The sequence below is a fragment of the Myotis daubentonii genome, chromosome 1 (assembly GCF_963259705.1).
Source record: "Myotis daubentonii chromosome 1, mMyoDau2.1, whole genome shotgun sequence".
NCBI lineage: Eukaryota > Metazoa > Chordata > Mammalia > Chiroptera > Vespertilionidae > Myotis > Myotis daubentonii.
The window spans coordinates 1423294-1442009 of record NC_081840.1 but is presented as its reverse complement, the minus strand read 5'-3'; the positions used below and the strand labels follow the sequence as shown (position 1 = coordinate 1442009).

Here is an 18716-nt window from a genome sequence, read left to right as displayed (position 1 = left end):
CCTCAGGAGAAGCGTCCCCGCTCACTCGCCCACATGGGCCACCTGTCCTCTGCTCCACACCTGCCCAGGCAGACCCAGGCGCCGGGCCAGGCCCCCGTCTCTCCGCTCAGCAGCCTGGCCTGGGAGGCCAGAGAGAGCTGGGACCTGGAGGAGGTGGGAGCGTCCCGGGGCCGGGCCTCCCAGGCACCTTGCTGAGCGCGCAGTTCTGCCTCCGCCTGCTCTCACGGCCCTTCGCCTGTCAGCTGTGCTCGGTGCCCTTGCCCCTCCTGCACTTACGGACAGGTGCACGGGTGCCGGCGGCGTCGAGTTGATCAGTCCGTCACTCAGGCCCTGCACTTGAAATCGGTGCTATCCAGAGAAGGGCTCAAGCAGACTTTACCCATATTTTCCAGGCACTAAAGATAATTTCAGTAGGATTTCAGGGCTGTAATTTAACTACCCACGAGGTCTGGCTGTTCTGGGCTTTTGAGAAGCATCATTTCCAGACCCCAAACTGAGAGGCCAGACAAAACCCGTCTCCCCGAGAGCAAAGGCTGGGCCCGGGCTGGTCTCAGCCCGCCCTCACCTCCCCTGGCCGCTGCGGGCACAGGCGCCCCGCTCAGAGCACACACTGCTCCCACGAGGGCTGCAGCTCGTCAGGGCCCCCGGGCCCCCGTGAGGCCGCTCTCCCAGCACGTTGTCGGGGTGAGGGCCTATCCGGACGGACGTCGAGCGCCTCCTCCGGGTCCTGTATGTTTCAGAGCTGACGACAGGTTCCTTTCCTCCTGCAGAAACACGAAGACACTGACTGTCCCTGCGTGGTGGTGTCCTGCCCGCACAAGTGCAGGGTCCAGACCCTCCTGAGGAGCGAGGTAAGGGCGCCGCTGCCTGGCCCGGGTCCGAGGACGGCGAGCCGTGGACACCCTCCCCGACTCCGAGACCCTCGGTTTGCAGGTCACAGCAGAAACCTTCCTGCTGCTCTCAGGAGTCGGAGGTTCCGAAGCGACAAAGGCCGCAGTGTCAGTGCAGGACGAGTGTTGCTAAGAATTGAGGAAACGGGATTGCTTCCAGTGCAAGCAAAGGAGATGCCATTTTTAAAAGCAGCTGTTTTTAAATCAGTAAAATAGGAATTACTGTAGGATTAGCTCAAGAAAATGGATTTGTTCAGAGATGCTGCCGGAGCACTTAGGCCACTGCTGGCGGGGTTGGTGTGGGCAGCGAGTGGCATCGGCCAGTGGCTGCGTGTCAGGGGCCACTGGGAAGGCACCTTCCCCAGACGTACCCAGATGGAAAACTCCCAGGGTTCTTCATGTCTGTGCATCCAGTCCTGACCTGGAGCCCCTTTGGTTGCCATTTGGGGTGCCGTTGGGGCTCACATCGGCTCAGCGGGCTCCTTGGGTGCGTGTGTCCCCTGAGTCCTGAGGGCTCTGCTCTGAGAAGTCCCCTCAGCCTTTTTGGCCGCCGGGAATTTTACCCCTGGAGACAGTGTGGGGTGCATCCCCTCAGGTCCTCACTGAGTGGGAGACGCGGGGTGCAGGGAGGACCCCAAGAGCCGCTCTCCCTCGAGGTGCATCCTGCACAAGTTGACTGCGGGGCGAAGGCAGGGCCTTGCCTGGTGGCCGGTCCCTGGCCCTGAACGTGCCTCTCCGAGTAGCGGGGAAACACACACCGATTATTTCCACAACCAGAGAGCCGCTCTGTTAAAGTGAACGCACACAGAGTCTGTTGTTGAAATAATTTCAGGGTCTTGTACACTCTGCTAAATCTTTACTCACTCAGGGCTATCTGAATTAGGGACGAAAGCTGCCTCCATTTTGCCTCGAAGTTATTTTTATTTCAAAAAATCTTTCAACCAGCATTTACCTTTAGTTTCTGGTGAAAGGTGTTATTGGCGTATAGATTATTCTTGCCTCTATTCCAAAGTGCCTGCAAATTCTGTAAGGCTTTGCGAGTGACGATAATAAAGCCAATTTAGGAAAAAGTGTGACCCTGAATTTATGGCGGCGCCCTGACAATCTCATGGACTCTGCTCCCGCAGCACAGCCGGCTGTTCGGTCCCGACGGCGGTGATGGCAGTGGAAGGTCCTTTTAAAGTTTAAGTTGCTCAGGCGGCACCTCTGTGATGGACCTTCTAGGCCAGCCGTGGGCAAACTACGGCCCGCGGGCCGGATCCGGCCCGTTTGAAATGAATAAAACTAAAAAAAAAAAAAAGACCGTCCCCTTTTATGTCATGATGTTTACTTTGAATTTATATTAGTTCACACAAACACTCCATCCATGCTTTTGTTCCGGCCCTCCGGTCCAGTTTAAGAACCCACTGTGGCCCTCGAGTCAAAAAGTTTGCCCACCCCTGTTCTAGGCGCTCCCTCGGGTGCAGGCCTGACTCCAGGCTGGGGTCAGAGGAGCCTGGGTGTGCTGGGCTGCCCCGCTCAGAGACCGCACAGGTGGCCATGGCCGGTCGGGTCCCTCGGTGCCGGCCCTCATAGCAGTCGCAACAGAGAGCAGTCCTGTGGCCACTTTCCTCTCTGTCCCAAGTGCTGACCTACAGGGAGTGGCCTGCTTTGTCCTGCAGACCAGTGCCCCCCCCACCAGAGTGATGCCCCACAGGCACTGGGGGTGTGGCTGCGGCCCACAACAGACAGGTCCTGATTGTTCCTATGAAGGTCTGTCCCCGGAGTTTCCTGATGAGAATGTATTTCTTCAGTAAAAGGAGAAACTGCCCTTACGTTGTGTCAGCCCAGGGCCCAGCACCTTCTGCCTCCGGAGGGGGCGTCGCAGGTGTAGGTGGTTTGTATGGACCAGTTGCCGACCTGCAGCTTCATCGTCATCCTCTCCCAGGTCCTCGGATCCCCGTCAGCGAGAGGTGACAGCTCAGACTCCTGTTAGCACGGCCGCAGCGGCCTTGGAGACCGCGTGCGCGCCCTGCAGGGCAGTCAGGGAAGGGACGGGCGGCGGCGGCCCCCGGCGCCCGCTCCTTGGGAAGTGTGTTGTGCTGTGTATGAGGTGTGTGGCCCAGTTGCATCCCGGATGCTTTCCTTTTTGTGTTTCATGCACTTTTCGTTTACAGTCTCTCAATGTGCATTTCAGTTTACGTTTCTTCCTTTCTTATCTCTGGCACTGCAGACGGCAGGTCACGTTTCGAACATTCCTAACGAAAACTCGAGTTTAAGCAACGCTACAGTGAACGTATTTCCGTATATTGGTGTATCTGTGTACACACGTGACAATACCGTGAATTCACTGCCGAGGAGTCTGGGAGCCGGTGACGGGACACCTGCGGCTGTAATCGCCGTCTGTGACGGTGCAGCCTGGGTGCTCCTGTGCCTTTAACCTGTTTGAACATTTTCATGCGAATGTTCGTGCCACAACTCACGTCTCTTTCCGTTGCAGTTGAGTGCCCACTTGTCAGAGTGTGTCAATGCCCCCAGCACCTGTAGTTTTAAGCGCTATGGCTGCGTTTTTCAGGTCAGTATCCGATGTCTGTCCTTCCCAGTCGCTGACATTCTGCCATGGGAGCAAGTTATTACATTAGCATTTTAACGTGCCACTTCTGGGCTTGGAGTCCTTGCATGAAACCGGATCACCCTGTGGCGTGGGTGACGGTGGGGCTTTGAGAGTTAAGGCGGACGCCTGTGCCGAGAGGAAGTCAGGGTGTTCCCGCCTGAAACCAGCTCGCGAGTGGGTCGTGCCGGCTTGACGGCGGGCGGGGTTTGCAGCTACGGTTATGGCGGTGTCAGCTGTAACGCTTCTGAGTAAGTGTGCAGCCGGCTGCTGTGAGCAGTGTGCGTATCGGTGCACTGCGGTAAGGGTCGCACACACGTGTATCCATAAATGCATTTTGCACATAAGCCACACCTCCTGGGACAGCAGCATGGAGAGGACGTCTTCGTCATGGCCACACAGACCTGTTTCTGACTTTTTATTTTTTTAAGTATATATGTATTTTGTTAAATATATTTTTATTGATATCAGAGAGGAAGGGCGAAGGAGAGAGAGATAGAAACATCAATGATGAGAGATAATCATGGATCAGCTGCCTCTGCACGCCCCTCACTGGGGATCGAGCCCGCAACGCAGGCCTGTGCCCTGGCCTGGAATTGAACATGACCTCCTGGTTCACAGGTCGGCGCTCAGCCCCGGAGCCACGCCGGCCCGGCTCTTTATTTTCTTTAACACGTCTGAGATTGCTCGTGAATTTGAACTAAGTTTCTATTTAAATGTGCATCTTAATATTAAAACTATGAAAAGACAGTATCTATTACCATTGAAGTATTTTATATTTAATTTTATGTATGAGCCACACATCGTTATGAAGTTAGCACCGAGACATGCTGTCCTAGTATTTTCTCAGGAAGTGCAAGCCTGAGCCTGAAGAGGACGTAGCTTCTCTCTGCCCCAGGCTCCTGGGGACGGGGTCTCGCCCCTGTGATGTCGTGTGTAGTACCTTTCATTCTGTGTCTGCGTATGTATATGTTGACATATAGCAACACTTATGTCAACATATACATAGGAATATTCTCTGTACAGAGTATATGTTTTGGAGATCATTAAAATGCTTCCTGTGGCTTCTTAATTTTCTAATATCAAAACAAATTCTATTTTCCTGTCAATTACTTCCTTAAGAATGGAAGCACTATTTGCTGTGCTTGTTCCTGAGATGGTCTGCATCTTATGTACTCTGTAGCTGGTTTATTTATGTTTCTATGTAACTTCCTAAGTAGCCTTAGAACAGCGAGCAGTACATTTCCCGCTACGGTGTATGTCACTGATAAGTTCATGTTTTGGTGAATTAGTCAGAACCCTCATCTGATTACATGGTCACTCGATTACTGTATCAGTATCTAGCTGTAACTGAAGCTGTCCAAACCCGTTTATATTTTAATGAATAAATTTCTAAAGGAAGGAAAATGATATGTCTGAAATTCAGTTTCTTGATGTTGTATGAAACAGCCGAGAAGGCACTGGTGAGAGCAGCTTAGGAGAGAAGCCGTGAGCCCGAGATCCCTATACAACTGCAGAGCCGCCTCCCGTGCGCCCGCTGGCAGCGGATGGGGCCGCTGGGCACGGCAGTCAGTCACATCCCAGGAGCCAGGCTCCCCCTCCCCGTTCAGCTTCTCCGGCTTCCTGCTCTGTGTGGGCGGCGAGGGCTGATGCCCTGCACTTTGCTCTGCAGGGGACGAACCAGCAGATCAAGGCGCACGAGGCCAGCTCCGCGGTGCAGCACGTGAACCTGCTGAAGGAGTGGAGCAACTCCCTGGAGAAGAAGGTAGGACAACCACGTGCGGCTGGTCCTCTCCGTGGCCTCCTCCGTTTCTCTGTAGCGATTCCCTGTCTGAGGGTGAAAGGGGCGGCACCACGAGACGGTCAAGTACGTTCTCCTCACAGCCTCACTGTGAAGGCGCTTGCGTTGGTTCTGTTTTTTTGCTGCCAGCACATGTGCCGTGCTTGTTAAAAATCGTGTGGTTATCTTAGCGTTGCTCCGGGCAGGGACTGCCGCACATGCAGGCCTCCCTCTCCTATACATGTAGTCGCATCGGGCACCGGGCTCATGCCTTCCCACGCTGGCTCTGGCTGCAGCCAAGTGGAGCAGCTGGGACACCGGGGGCCGCACAGCTCACATCCTGCCCTCTGGCCCTTGGAGAGCAGGTGCCAGCCCCCGACCAGGACGGCATCTCATGTCACAGGCACTCCACTGGCTTCTCAAGCGGCACTGTGGGAGCTGGGGCACCGAGCAGGCCCTTCCCCAGAGGGACTCACTCGCCAGCTGCCCTTCAAGGAGCTGGTTGTGGGCTGGGCTGTTCGCAAGCCCCTTCCTGGGGAGCTGGTTCCTGGGGTGCTGCTCGGCAGGCCTTTTCCGAGAAGGCAAGGACCTCTGAGAGCAGATGGAGTTGTCCTGGGATCACTCCCTGCGGGTTACTGACAAAGTGAAAACTGGGCGCCCAGCACACGCGCCTGGAGAGCGCAGCCAGGTCAGCCTTGTCTGTGCGGATCCGAATGCCTCTTTTCAGTTAAATCTGGCAATTTAAATATTCATGTACTTGAAATAAAGCAGCGTGTCGGGGTAGATGCTTAAGCTGGAGATGCACACGCACACAGCGCAGGCGTCCGTTGGACGTGCAGGGAGCGTCCTCAGTGAGTCCCGTGTGGTGTCCTGTGAGCCGTGGTGTCCACGCTCTGTTCTTGGTGGTTCCTTTGGAGACTGCTGCTTCTGCCTTTAAAAAAGGATAGGTTTTGCCCTGGCCGGTTTGGCTCAGTGGATCGAGCGCCAGCCTGCAGACTGAAGGGTCTTGGGTTCAATTCCAATCAAGGGCATGGACCTGGGTTGCAGGCTCCTCTCTGGCCAGGGCTCTGGTCCGGGTACGTGCAGGAGGCGACCGATCGAGGTTTCTCTGCCTCTTCCACTCTCTAAAAAGTCAATGGAAAAACACCCTTGGGTGAGGAATTAAAAAAAAAATTTATAGGCATAGATGTCAGGGCTTTAGTCTCTCCCTTCTCATTTATTTAAAAGGTTCTCTCGCTCATGAGGGTGAGTTGGCTTATCCAGCCGCAGGAGTTGCATAGCATCTGCGGGTCTGGGGTGGCGGCTCCCCGCTGAGACCCTGTGGGCGCCCGGAGGCCCGCCCCTCAGTGCGGGCTCCCCCCACCGGGAAGGGCCTCACCAGGACCACACGCACAGCACAGCAGCCTCGCTCTGCGGACACTGGCGCCTGGTGCGGGGGGGTCTGTCCCGCCTCTGTCTGTCCCAAGGGGCCCCGTCCCCCCACGCTGCCTCCCCTGCACCCCTCTCCCCCGCGGTCGGACCCTTGCTCTTCACTGGGCCCAAAGCAGAGCTGGACCAAAACGGAGGCCACATGTCCTTTGTAGGAAGGGCCTCCTCCTGGCGCAGGTCCTGCAGGGGAGCCCCAGGCAGGGCCATGCGGCAGGAAGTGGCATGTGGGTCGGTTCGGAGACGGCCTCACATTCGGGGTCAAACTGTAGAAAGTGTCCTGTGAAACCGGGAGGTAAAGGCGCCGTCACACCTTCCATTTCAGAGGCTCGGCCCAGGGAGCAGCACCGTCTGGGGGGCCGGGCTCGGGAGGGCGGGGCCAGGCTAGGGTGCGGAGGGGGGGGGGGGTGCGGGCTCCCCGAGGGAAGGCATCAGGAAGGAAAGGAGCTCCGAGCAGGGCGCCCTGGGTGCGGGCGGAGGCGCCCTGTGTCCACCCCCCCCCCCCCCCCCGGAAGTGTGCGGCGCTGAGCGGAGCCGCAGGTGGTGGCAAGTCTGTCCTCCGCAGGGAGCACGTCTGTTCCCAGTGAGACCACGACGTCCAGAGGCTGGGGGGAGGGGGGCTGCCTCCGGTGCTCACTGGGCGGGACTCGGCTGGGACGGCTCATCGCCGGGGTCCTTCCTGTGGTGACTCGGCCATCCCCCCACTGCCGTCCCCCCACTGCCGTCCCCCCACTGCCGTCCCCCCACTGCCATCCCCCCACTGCCGTCCCCCCACTGCCGTCACTGCACTGCCGTCCCCCCACTTCCGTCCACCCACTGCCGTCCCCGCACTGCCGTCCCCCCACTGCCGTCCCCGCACTGCCGTCCCCCCACTGCCGTCCCCGCACTGCCGTCCACCCACTGCCGTCCCCCCACTGCCGTCCCCCCACTGCCGTCCCCCCACTGCCGTCCCCGCACTGCCGTCCGCCCACTGCTGTCACTGCACTGCCGTCCCCCCACTGCCGTCCCCCCACTGCCGTCCCCCCACTGCCGTCCCCCCACTGCCGTCCCCGCACTGCCGTCCCCCCACTGCCGTCCCCCCACTGCCGTCCCCGCACTGCCGTCCGCCCACTGCTGTCACTGCACTGCCGTCCCCCCACTGCCGTCCCCCCACTGCCGTCCCCCCACTGCCGTCCGCCCACTGCCGTCACTGCACTGCCGTCCCCCCACTGCCGTCCCCCCACTGCCGTCCCCCCACTGCCGTCCCCCCACTGCCGTCCCCCCACTGCCGTCCCCGCACTGCCGTCCCCGCACTGCCGTCCCCGCACTGCCGTCCGCCCACTGCCGTCCGCCCACTGCCGTCCCCGCACTGCCGTCCCCCCACTGCCGTCCCCCCACTGCCGTCCCCGCACTGCCGTCCCCGCACTGCCGTCCCCGCACTGCCGTCCGCCCACTGCCGTCCGCCCACTGCCGTCACCGCACTGCCGTCCCCCCACTGCCGTCCCCCCACTGCCGTCCCCGCACTGCCGTCCCCCCACTGCCGTCCCCCCACTGCCGTCCCCCTACTGCCGTCCCCCCACTGCCGTCCCCGCACTGCCGTCCCCCCACTGCCGTCCACCCACTGCCGTCCCCCCACTGCCGTCCCCCTACTGCCGTCCCCCCACTGCCGTCCCCGCACTGCCGTCCCCCCACTGCCGTCCCCGCACTGCCGTCCCCGCACTGCCGTCCCCGCACTGCCGTCCCCCCACTGCCGTCCCCCCACTGCCGTCCCCGCACTGCCGTCCCCGCACTGCCACCCCCACGGTCCTCCATGCGGAGAGGCTGTGGTGGTGGCGCCTTTCAAGGGCCAGCTGCCCGCATGGAATCGCGAGACAAAGCCGTGAAGGGGTTGCCGGGGGCTGCGGACCCCGCGCGGTGGCTCTGGGGCTCATGGTTTCCCAGGAAGGTATTGGACCCAAGGGCGCGGTGGCCTGGACCCGCCTGGGGCGGGGGTGGCGGGCAGCCTGTCCTCACCGGGCCTCCTGGTTGGGGGGAGCGCTTCTCCAGGTGGAGGGAGCGCCCGTGGCGGGCTGTGACCACACTATTCACAGCAAACGGGGTGAGAGAGGGAACCCGGGGTGAGGACAAGCGCGGTCTGAGATGCCTGCTTTTCGGGCGCACGCGCACACGCCGGGCCAGTGGGTCCTGTATGTGCGTTTCCCGGCCGGAGTCTGAAAGCCTCTCCGGCGAGAGGCTCATTAATTTCCAGCAAAACCTTCAGAGAGCGTCCCCCTCGTCCTGAAATCCACGGGCATCGCCCGCGCGGTCCCGGGTGAAGGGTGCTTCCCGGAACCCGCCCAGGGAGCCCGCAGGCCAGCCTTCCGGAAGCCGAGTGGCTGCTCGTTAACATTGAACCGTATTCTGCTCGCTTGACGGCGGCGTCCGTTTCAGGTTTCCCTGCTGCAGAACGAGAGTGTGGAGAAGAACAAGAGCATACAGAGCCTGCACAACCAGATATGCAGCTTCGAGATCGAAATTGAGAGACAGAAGGAAATGCTGCGAAACAACGAATCCAAAATACTGCACTTACAGGTAAGAGGCATGGCCTGGCCGGATGGAGGGCGGCCGGGCGGGCCCAGGACAGGGCTCCCCCTCCTCTCCCGGGAGCACCATCCCTCTCTCTGCCTTTGACCCACCGTGGGTGCAGCAAGGCTCACAGCCCGTGATTTAAAAATTAGCCCTTTTATTGTTGAGGATTCCGTGTTCATCGGTGGTTCTGTGTCAAGTTTCACTTCCCACGGTGAAGTGAAGGCAGACTCTCTTGATCCAAATTTCCCAGTGATTCTCGGGCTCCTCACCCGCGTCCCCCTGGGTCCAGCGCCAACAGCTGCCCGGGCAGAGGCAGGCGTGTGGCTGGGCCTGGTGAGAGGATGGTCCCCGCCTGCTGCCAGCTCGGTCTCCGAGGCCCTTGTCGGTGTATCGTCGTGGTGGCTGCTGTCTGCACAGCGCTTGCTCGTGCTGTGCGTGCGTCATAGACACCCCAGGGCGCGGCCAGATGGCTCCTCCGGGCTCGGCTTGGGTGTTTCCCCGCCTCCCGTGGAAGAGAGGCGCTCGAGCTCAGCCCGTTGTCTCCGGGAATGCCTCTCCGCCCGCTTCAGCCCTGGAGGCTGGTCAGCCTGCCTTCAGGTGCTGCACAGGGATTCGTTAAGAGCGTCATTGGTCTGGACTTGGTGCATGTCCAGGGATGAGGAAAAACACTGAAATGCTAGGTTGTGTTAGGAAAGGTACAGGTCGTTAGCGCTGGATAGCCAAAAAGCACAGCGTCGTAAACCACCAGCACGCCTCCTGCGGGAAGTCCCTGGTGGTGATTTTTGTGTTATTGTTGTTGTTGTTGAATCTTCACCCAAGGATATTTTTAGGGGGGGGGGGGTAGGTGGGAAAAGAGAGAGAAAAACATCGATGTGAGAGTCATTGGTCGTCTCCCGCATGTGCCCTGACCTGGGCTGGGGATCGAACCTGCAAGCCAGGTACATACCCTTGACCCGGGTATCTAACCCAAGACCCTCCTGTGCACAGGCCAGTGCTCTAACCACTGATACACCTGACCAGGGCCCTCACCTGCCTGGGGTGCAGGACGAGCCATTTGTCGTGAACCTGCTCTGTTTGACCTGGGGCTCAGGGGCGCGTGGGAAGGCTGAGGAAGTTACACCTGTTAAAAATACCAACAGCGTAGGAAACGTGGATAGGTAGTGGGTTCAAGTGAACCAAGAGGTTGGAATCTGATGATGAGGTCATAGTCGCCCTCACTGGAAACCTCCGGATTCTCTCTGCATTCACTTCCTCTTTCGGTGAGAAAAGTTGGAATTTAATGTCCTTTTCTGTAGAGCTTAATCATTCCACTGCGTGTGAGTTATACTTTAAAGCTTCTGTGATTGAATACACCCATGAGGTCTAAGGAAGGCGGAAGCCAGGCTGCGGGAGGTGAGGTGAAGCGCACAGCGGCCGCCGCGCACTCACGAGGAGGGCCTCCACTCGCTGGTGTCCTCCAGAGAGAGGACCTGGGGACAGGCCGTATGTAAACGGGGCTCCAGCCGGCTTGATCTCGGCTCCCCGCAGGCTCACGTGGAATCCAGCCAGGAGTGGAGTGCCGTTGATCGCTGACCCTGCTGGGAGGTTCCAGTGCGTGGCTGGAGGAGAGAAAATCTGTCCGTCTCAGTAGACGCGGGTCTTCTGAGCCCCATGGGCTGCGCGCCAGATGTGTCTGCCAGCCAGGCGCTTCCTCTGCTGTCCCTGCAGGCCCCTCTCCAGCCGAGCCCGGCGCACACACACACCTGCCATCACTTCCTTCCTCGGCTCAAACACCGCCCCCACCCCCCCGCCCCAGCTGCCCGGAGAAGTTTGTCTTAAATGCTGTGCTGTGGCCAGAAATACTTATATGACCGGCCACTCTGTCACCTGTGTGTCCACAGCGCGGAGAAATGGGTCTTCTCCCCCACCCACCTTTCCTGGCTCTGGCTCCTCCTCAGACACCTCAGGTGTCAATGCCGCCTCCTCCAGGAAGCCTGGCGGACCCCACCCTCTCGCTGTCCCACAGCCCCGTGCACCAGGACCCACCCGGCTACTCTGACCCTCCAGTGGGCCCTGAAGTCCCGGACGCAGCGGCAGCGCCTCTGAGCAGAGGGTTCCCACGGACAGGGATGCAGACGACTCGGGTGGAAGTGAAGTGTGTCAGCTTAACATTGGACGTTTTAAAGAGCCTTTTCCGTAGTTAGAAAGGCAGCCTGGGTACACTGTGAGGCCAGGTCCCGCTGTCAGGAGGGGCTGGGAGGACCCAGGCTCCGGCGGTGGCGGGTCTGGGACGGGCGCTGCGGTGACAGAGAGGCCCAGCTGCAGGCCCGTGCGCGAGGAAGGGGCTGGTGCGCTGCAGGCAGGCCCCGCGCCCGGGGTGCCCACATGGTGTGTGCGCGGCCGCAGTTTATCTGGAAAGCCCCACGCCCGCGCTTGGGGTCTGTTCTCCTGGAAACTGCAGCTGCCAGGTGGAGCCGCCTGTGCTGGCTTTTCAGCGCTCGCGCGGCCTAGCCCGGCCCCTGGGTCAGGCAGTGCTGCTCGTCCGATGACGGTCATTTGAAAGGGCCGTTCCCCCGCTGCGTGGAGCCCTCCTACAGAATTGGGGTGAGCCTAGTCTGTGTACCCATGTGCCCGTGAGCGCGCCCGCGTTCCAGAGCCGGGCCTTGCTGTCCGTACGGGAGCTCATTGTTCAGACACCACAGCTCTGTCTTTGGGGTGACCACACGCCCACAGCCGCTGTCCCAGGCCCCTCCCTGGGGGGGTGGGGAGTGCAGGAGGCTCCGTGAGACATGCGTGCGGGGCGTGTCCTGGGCCCGGCTCCTGGCTCCCTCAGCCTCACTCACGACCGCCGATCGCTGCGGCTTCCTTACAGTCCCGGGGAGCCCCGCCTGTCACCTCACAGGGCGAGTGCGTACCTGCTGCAGGCGCCTCGGGTGTGTGCTCGCCAGGGCTGTGCCCCGGAAGCAGACTCGGGGGCCAAGGAAACGCCACAGCCCCCGCCTTAGAGTAAAACAAGTGACGTGCATAGGAGGAGGAATCGTCTTTCCTTTTTAACACGAGCCCATGCCAGGCTTTCTTGGAAAGAAGAGGAAGAGTAACACTGCTTTTGCCCCAAAAAAGTAAGCCGTGTTTGTTCCTTCATGTTAGTAACAGCCCCCAAAGGTGCTGAAACTTACGTGTTTAAAAATAGGCTTTCAAAAGGGGAAGTGAATTTGCCCCCCCCCCCCCAGTTTAATGGGGCGCATTGCCCAGCCTCCAGGAGCTGTATGTCACAAATGCAAATTCTTTTTAGAAGTGAAAACTCTTTAGGTCCCGGCCTGGGCTGGGCAGTGGGCATGCAGTCCTTTAGCTGGAGTGCAGGCCTCGTTCCTCCAGTCCCTGTAGAGATGTAAATGGTCTGTGTGTTTCCGGGAGGAAAGGTTTTCTGAATTATCTAAATTAAAATAGCAGAGCCCGGCCCACGTGGCTCAGCGGTTGAGCATTGACCTATGGACCAGGAGGTCACAGTTCAGTTCCCAGTCAGGGCACGTGCCCGAGGTGTGGGCTTGATCCCCAGTGTGGGGTGTGCAGGAGGCAGCCAATAAATGATTCTCTCTCTTTCTCCTTTCCATTCTGAAATCCATAAAAATATTTTTAAAGTTAAAATAGCGTAAAGCCAGACCTCGCTGTCAATAGCACGTGTGGGCCAGCAGTGTGGTGTTCTGTGGCCTGGAGGGCATGGGACGTGGAGCAGGGAGCAGCGGCGGAGGGAATCCCCTCACCCCCCACCCCACCCCCGCCAGGGCTCCGTTCCCTCGGCCCTGGGCCCAGGCACCAGGGAGGAGGCCACACTGGCCCCTGCTGATGGCTCGGTGCCTTTCGGGACAGGCCTTCCGACAGGGCCCGCGGTGTCACTGCAGCGTGAGCCTGAGACCCCCAGGACAGAGGGACGCGGGCCGCCTGCCCTGCCATCGGCGGGTGAGACCCTGTGCCGAGCTCGGTCCCCTCTGGGAACGTGGACTCTCATCCCTCGTGTCTCCCGAGATTCACGAGAGGCCTGTGTGCAGGGGCAGGGGCGGGGCTGCCCTGGCCCTGAGCTGGCCGCTCCGCTCCCACCCAGCCTCTCAGTGGTGGCACGGCGTCTCCGGAGAGCGCTAACTGTGTTTGTCCTTTTGATGCCTTTGGTTTGGAAGCGAGTAATCGACAGCCAAGCAGAGAAACTGAAAGAGCTGGACAAGGAGATCCGCCCCTTCCGGCAGAACTGGGAGGAAGCAGACAGCATGAAGAGCAGCGTGGAGTCCCTGCAGAACCGGGTGACCGAGCTGGAGAGCGTGGACAAAAGCTCAGGGCAGGCGGCCCGCAACACAGGTGAGCGAGGGCAGCGGGCAGTGACATGTCTGAGGGGCTGGGACCGGGCGCACGTCGCAGACGCCTGCGACCCCCGGTGCGGGTTGCGGCTCAAACTTGAGGGGTAGGCGGTCCCCTCGGCACCTGGGGCCGGACGTCCGTTACAGGTGCAGCGTGTGCCCAGGCGGCAGGCCTCCTGCTGAGGCGTCTTTGGCTGAAAGAAACGGGTCCCACAGACTCATCCCCTCCGTGCAAGGCCAGTGGGGGGATGCAGGTGGAGGGCAGGGCCTGCCAGGCGGTGCTCGTGACGCCCACGTGTCAGCTGGCAGTTCTGGGCCTGTGACTCGGGGCTGAATGAATGTTCAGTGTTTGCGTGAAAAGACTGGTGGTGAGAGGAACATGTGGGGTTGGACTGAGCTGCACGAGGACATGAGGTGGGAGAGGAGCCGCTGGAACTCGGGGCACAGACGACCCCGAGCCTTGGGCTGGAAGGACAGGGGCGCCCTCCCTGCCCCCAGCGGCTCCCCGTTGTGGATGCTGCAGAGGTGCCCAGGGACCCCAGGCTGGTGATCTCAGCAGCCGTCACCTGGGTGCGTGGGCCCGTGTCAGGTCGGCTGCGTGGCGTTCGTCCTCCACCGCCAGGACCCTCGGTGGTTTCTCAGTGTTTAGTGCAGACACTGGTGAGGGTCGGCCTCTCCCTTTCTGACCCGCTGAGACCCTCACCCTCTGTCCGCTCTGTCTGCCCGCCAGGCCTGCTGGAGTCCCAGCTGAGCCGGCACGACCAGATGCTGAGCGTCCACGACATCCGCCTGGCCGACATGGACCTGCGCTTCCAGGTGCTGGAGACCGCCAGCTACAACGGTGTGCTTATCTGGAAGATCCGTGACTACAAGCGGCGGAAGCAGGAGGCCGTCATGGGGAAGACGCTGTCCTTGTACAGCCAGCCCTTCTACACCGGCTACTTCGGCTACAAGATGTGCGCCCGGGTCTACCTGAACGGGGACGGCATGGGCAAGGGCACGCACCTGTCGCTCTTCTTCGTCATCATGCGCGGGGAGTACGACGCGCTGCTTCCCTGGCCCTTCAAGCAGAAGGTGACGCTCATGCTCATGGACCAGGGCTCCTCGCGGCGTCACCTGGGGGACGCGTTCAAGCCCGACCCCAACAGCAGCAGCTTCAAGAAGCCCAGCGGGGAGATGAACATCGCCTCCGGCTGCCCAGTGTTCGTGGCGCAGACTGTGCTGGAGAACGGGACGTACATCAAGGATGACACCATTTTTATTAAAGTCATAGTGGATACTTCGGACCTGCCTGACCCCTGACGGCCACGGGGGGCGGATTGAGCAGAAGGCAACTCCTCGGGGTTGGAATTGCTGTCTCCGCCGGGGCCCTCACGCTCAGCGAGGACCTTGTGGAGCAGGAAGTGCAGGAGGCGGCCGCGGGCCGGCGGGAGGAGCCAGCCGGGGACGCTTTCTATAGACTAGCAACACTTCACTGAAGAATTCTTTATCCTGCGGCGAGGAACACTGCTGTCGGAGAAGGTTCATTTCCATTTTTAAAGGTCTCATTCGTTAAGGTGGAAGACACATAGGCTCCGAAAAGAACCATGAGTTTTCTTCCTGAAACTTGAACACACAAAAGACACACCCACCACATGCACACACGCCTGGGCTAGCTGGACATGTCAGCATGTTAAGTAAAGAAGAGTTTATGAAATAATAATGCAGTTCTGATATATGCGTTCTAAAGCTCCAGAGTGCAATCTTGTTTCAAATACAGCATATTGTCTATTTTTAAGGCCTCACCTGGTCTCTGTTTTAATGATTTGTTTGTCAGAAGACCCTGAAGTCACCTCGGTCTTTTCTGGAAGTCTCTAAATTCAGAATCATTTTTTAATTTAAAGTTCTAAGATAATGGTTACTGCAGACATTTTATTTTAAAACGTTGATAGACTTATATTTCTTGGAAGAAAATGTAAACTATCCAACACTGGTTATCACTTGTGATAGGAAAGAGAATATTCAATCTGTGTTATTTCTCGTTAGAAATGTAAACCTTCAATATCTGTCGTAGTCAATGACACTACTTCAAATTATTACGAAAGGAAATTGCTCATGGATGCTGTGCATCATTTCAGATTTATAATTGTTTTCACCCTAAAATAGGGCATTAGTTGAACTTCGGAGTTCTGAACAAAGTCCTGCAGGCTTTAAATTGTGCCCACGAGTTCCGACGGTCTCGATCGCCGACAGCGCCGACCCTGGCGTCCAGCGCCGGGTGGGCGGGTGACGTGTGCTGCAGGTGGCCACGGCAGGTGTCCCTCCATTCTGTCATACTGCTGCATTCTGTTCCGACCTCCGGAAGCGACATCTTTGCGTAGAGGTGGCGGCATACTGTACCTGTGCCTTACCGTTGCACGCTGCTCCCCGACCCAGGCTCTGTGTGCTCCGATTCTAGGGAGTGACCGTGCGGCCAGCCTCCACGACCGCTAGCTCTGTCTCACCGGCCAGGCAGCTCTGCCCCTGCTGGGGGGAGCCAGCTCCATCTCGGCTTTGGGGGCCCCACTGCTCAGTTACCCCTGATTATCACAGACCCCAATCTCTAGGCCCCAAGGTGAGCCACCTGGTCTGGGCACAGGCGTGGGCCCTCGAGCATTCCAGAGACCGCCGCTCCGGGGCCTGCCAGGCCGACCCCCGGCCTCCGGGACCACCGCCCTCGGGAGGGTGGCCTGGGGGCCCCTGGGCCCGGCCTGCGCCCGCCCCACCGGCATTTTCTCAACTCACTGTTTACCTTCTCTCAATGGTCCAACTGTGATTAGAAGCCGCGCCCTGCCTCCCCTCCGCTATGCAGCACGCTCCACGGGTGCTAACCGACGGGTGCTACACGTGACGGGTGCTTCCCAGGCCCAGCCAGCGACCCACCGCCTGCGGCCGCTTCTCCGAAAGCCCCCGCGACCAGCCGGCTCAGACTGCCTGCCCGGCTCCACGGCTGCGGGCGGCCGGGCCGGGGCCGGGCCGCGTGTCTCTGGTGCTGCCGTCCGCTGGGTGTGCCTTCGCCCGTGCCTGCTGGAAGCGCCCCACCCCCCCATGCCGCGCCCGTAAGTGACCTCTTGGGCTCCGAGCACCTGCCAGGCCCCAGTTCAAATGCTCAGTCTCGTCTTCTCCCTCCTCCCGGGACGCCGTGAGGTGAGGCAGGCAGTCCGGGTGGCGTCCCCTCCCAGAGGAAGGACCTCCTGCGGGGCCTCAGGCGGCTCCCGGCCCGGGGTTACCAGCGGGACCTCCCGGACTCCCCTTTCCTGACAAACTGAGAATCAGCACCACCTCTGTCCGGCCAGAAAGAGAAACAAAGCCATCCTGCCCCTCCCCCCGGGGGAGCTGTGGGGTGGCTGCTGGGAAGCATCGCCCGGCGGGGGCGTGCCTGGGCCCCCACCTCCAAGGAGCCCAGAGGACGTGGCGGGAGCGTCGTTCGGTGGCACTGGGGGTGGGGGCCTGTGGCCACTGCTGTGTGCCATCTGCCCTGCGTATGCTGGGCGCCGCCGGGCTCTGCTCCTCGCGGCCCTGCCCCTTCCTGGCGACAAGAGGGCGTCAGACAGGCGGTGACGGGTGCGCTTTCCCCTCGACTAAGTGCAGGTTTCCCACGGACGGTCCCGTCCCTCAGAGAAGCCCACGCTCTCGGCTTCCCGGCAGCCTCGTCCCGCGCAGGCCGCCGTGCGGGGCCTGGGGCCCGGTGTCCCTGAGGGCCTGTCCCCTGGAGCCCCCTTGCCTGGGCCTCTTTTATGAGCAGGTTTTCCCATTTCCAGAGGCCACAGTGACAGCAGAGCCTGGGATGGAAGTTCTCAGACCTGTCGGAGGAGAGGGTGGTGCCAACCCCGGGCGCAGCTCGGTGTGCCTTCGCCACCGAGGACCCGAGGGGCATCGTGGGGCATCATGACGGCTGCTGTCAGGGCCCCGGTGCCCAGCTCCGCGGCCCCCACGTGGGAACAGCTGGGAGCACGGGGAGCTCTTGGCCCCGCGGCTCCTGCCTGCCCTGTGGCCTCAGGGCTGTGGCGGGAAAGCTGCCTCCCCGCGTTCCCCCTGCCCCAGGCCCTTACGCTGCCCGAGCCCCCGTCACAGCAGAGCGAACGCCCCAAGGCTTCCCTGAACCTGTGGCCCCCCTTGGGACCACAGGGAACACCTGCCTGTCTCCAGGGTCCCCAGCTGCCCGGGGTCGGGGCCCATGTCCCATCAGCAGCAGCGCCCGCTCATTCTGGGCGGTGTCGGGGTTCCCCATGGCCGGCCCAGCAACCTGTAGCCGAGGGGCATTGTCGGCAGAAGGGTCTGGACAGACCCTTAAACAGCTGAGTCCCCAGGTGGGTCATTCCATGGTCCGGTCAGAGGATGTGGGGAGAGAGGCAGGACCCCCCTCGCACCCCGGGGTCCAGGCCCACAGCCCCTCCAGCAACACACGGAGTGAGGCCCGCGCTGTTCTGCGCCGTCACAGACGGTCCAGCCCCGGCACCTCTGCTGTCGCCCCAGGGCGGGCCGGGCGGGAGCTCCAGCCTTGCCCCAAAGCGCCCCTCTGTGCTGAGCGGGCTGGGCAGAGCTGACCTTTATGGGGCTGCAGCGGTGAGCGGGCTCCAGGGGCCTGTCCGCATGTGTGAGCGCTGGTGACGGGGGTCTGCCACCCAAAGCCACTTCTCAGCCACGACCACGGCTCTGTCTTCTGTTGGCCCATCTGGTAGTTGTGGTTTCTCCGAAGTGGAATGTGGCTGCCAGGCCCAGGCCCGAGGGGGCCGGTGGAGGTGCCAGGGTGGGCAGGTGACCTGGTCGCTCCTGTCTGTCCGGGCAGTGCTGGTTGTCACCTGGGAGCCCGGCCAGTTGGGGGCGGGGGGGGGCGGGGGAGGCAAGGCCCAGAGGCATCCTGGGGGCATCGCCGCTGCCCTGGGGGGCGCTGAGCTGTGCTTGCATTTCCTTGTCCGCTGCCGCCGTGTCCATGTCTTGTGAACTCGCACAGGGACAAGGTGGGCGTCCGGGCTGCGCCGCCCCTGCTGCCGCGGTCGGTGGTTCATAGCTCGGTCCCCGTAGACAAGCAAGATGACCCCCAGCAGCAAGCGCGGTGCCCCCGTTGGTAAACACCGCAGCGCACGATTCCCGAGGTTCCCCTGCGAGTCCTCTGTGGGCGCGTCTCTGACCAAGGGAGC

The 18716-nt window shown here is 60.7% G+C and overlaps 1 protein-coding gene across 3 annotated transcripts in view; it reads left to right on the top strand.

The window, feature by feature from the left end:
• Positions 1-15602, top strand: part of TRAF3 (TNF receptor associated factor 3) — an 89383-nt gene extending 73781 nt beyond the window's left edge. For 2 of the 3 annotated variants that reach the window (XM_059685725.1, XM_059685716.1), the window contains exons 6-11: positions 771-851; positions 3370-3444; positions 5153-5245; positions 9095-9235; positions 13384-13558; positions 14288-15602. In XM_059685725.1, the coding sequence (XP_059541708.1) occupies positions 771-851; positions 3370-3444; positions 5153-5245; positions 9095-9235; positions 13384-13558; positions 14288-14859 (1137 nt within the window). In that variant the 3' untranslated portion in view covers positions 14860-15602. The remainder of the gene's footprint in view (positions 1-770; positions 852-3369; positions 3445-5152; positions 5246-9094; positions 9236-13383; positions 13559-14287) is intronic. The other variant, XM_059685734.1, reaches the window with a different exon arrangement.
• The last annotated feature ends 3114 nt before the right edge of the window (positions 15603-18716 follow it).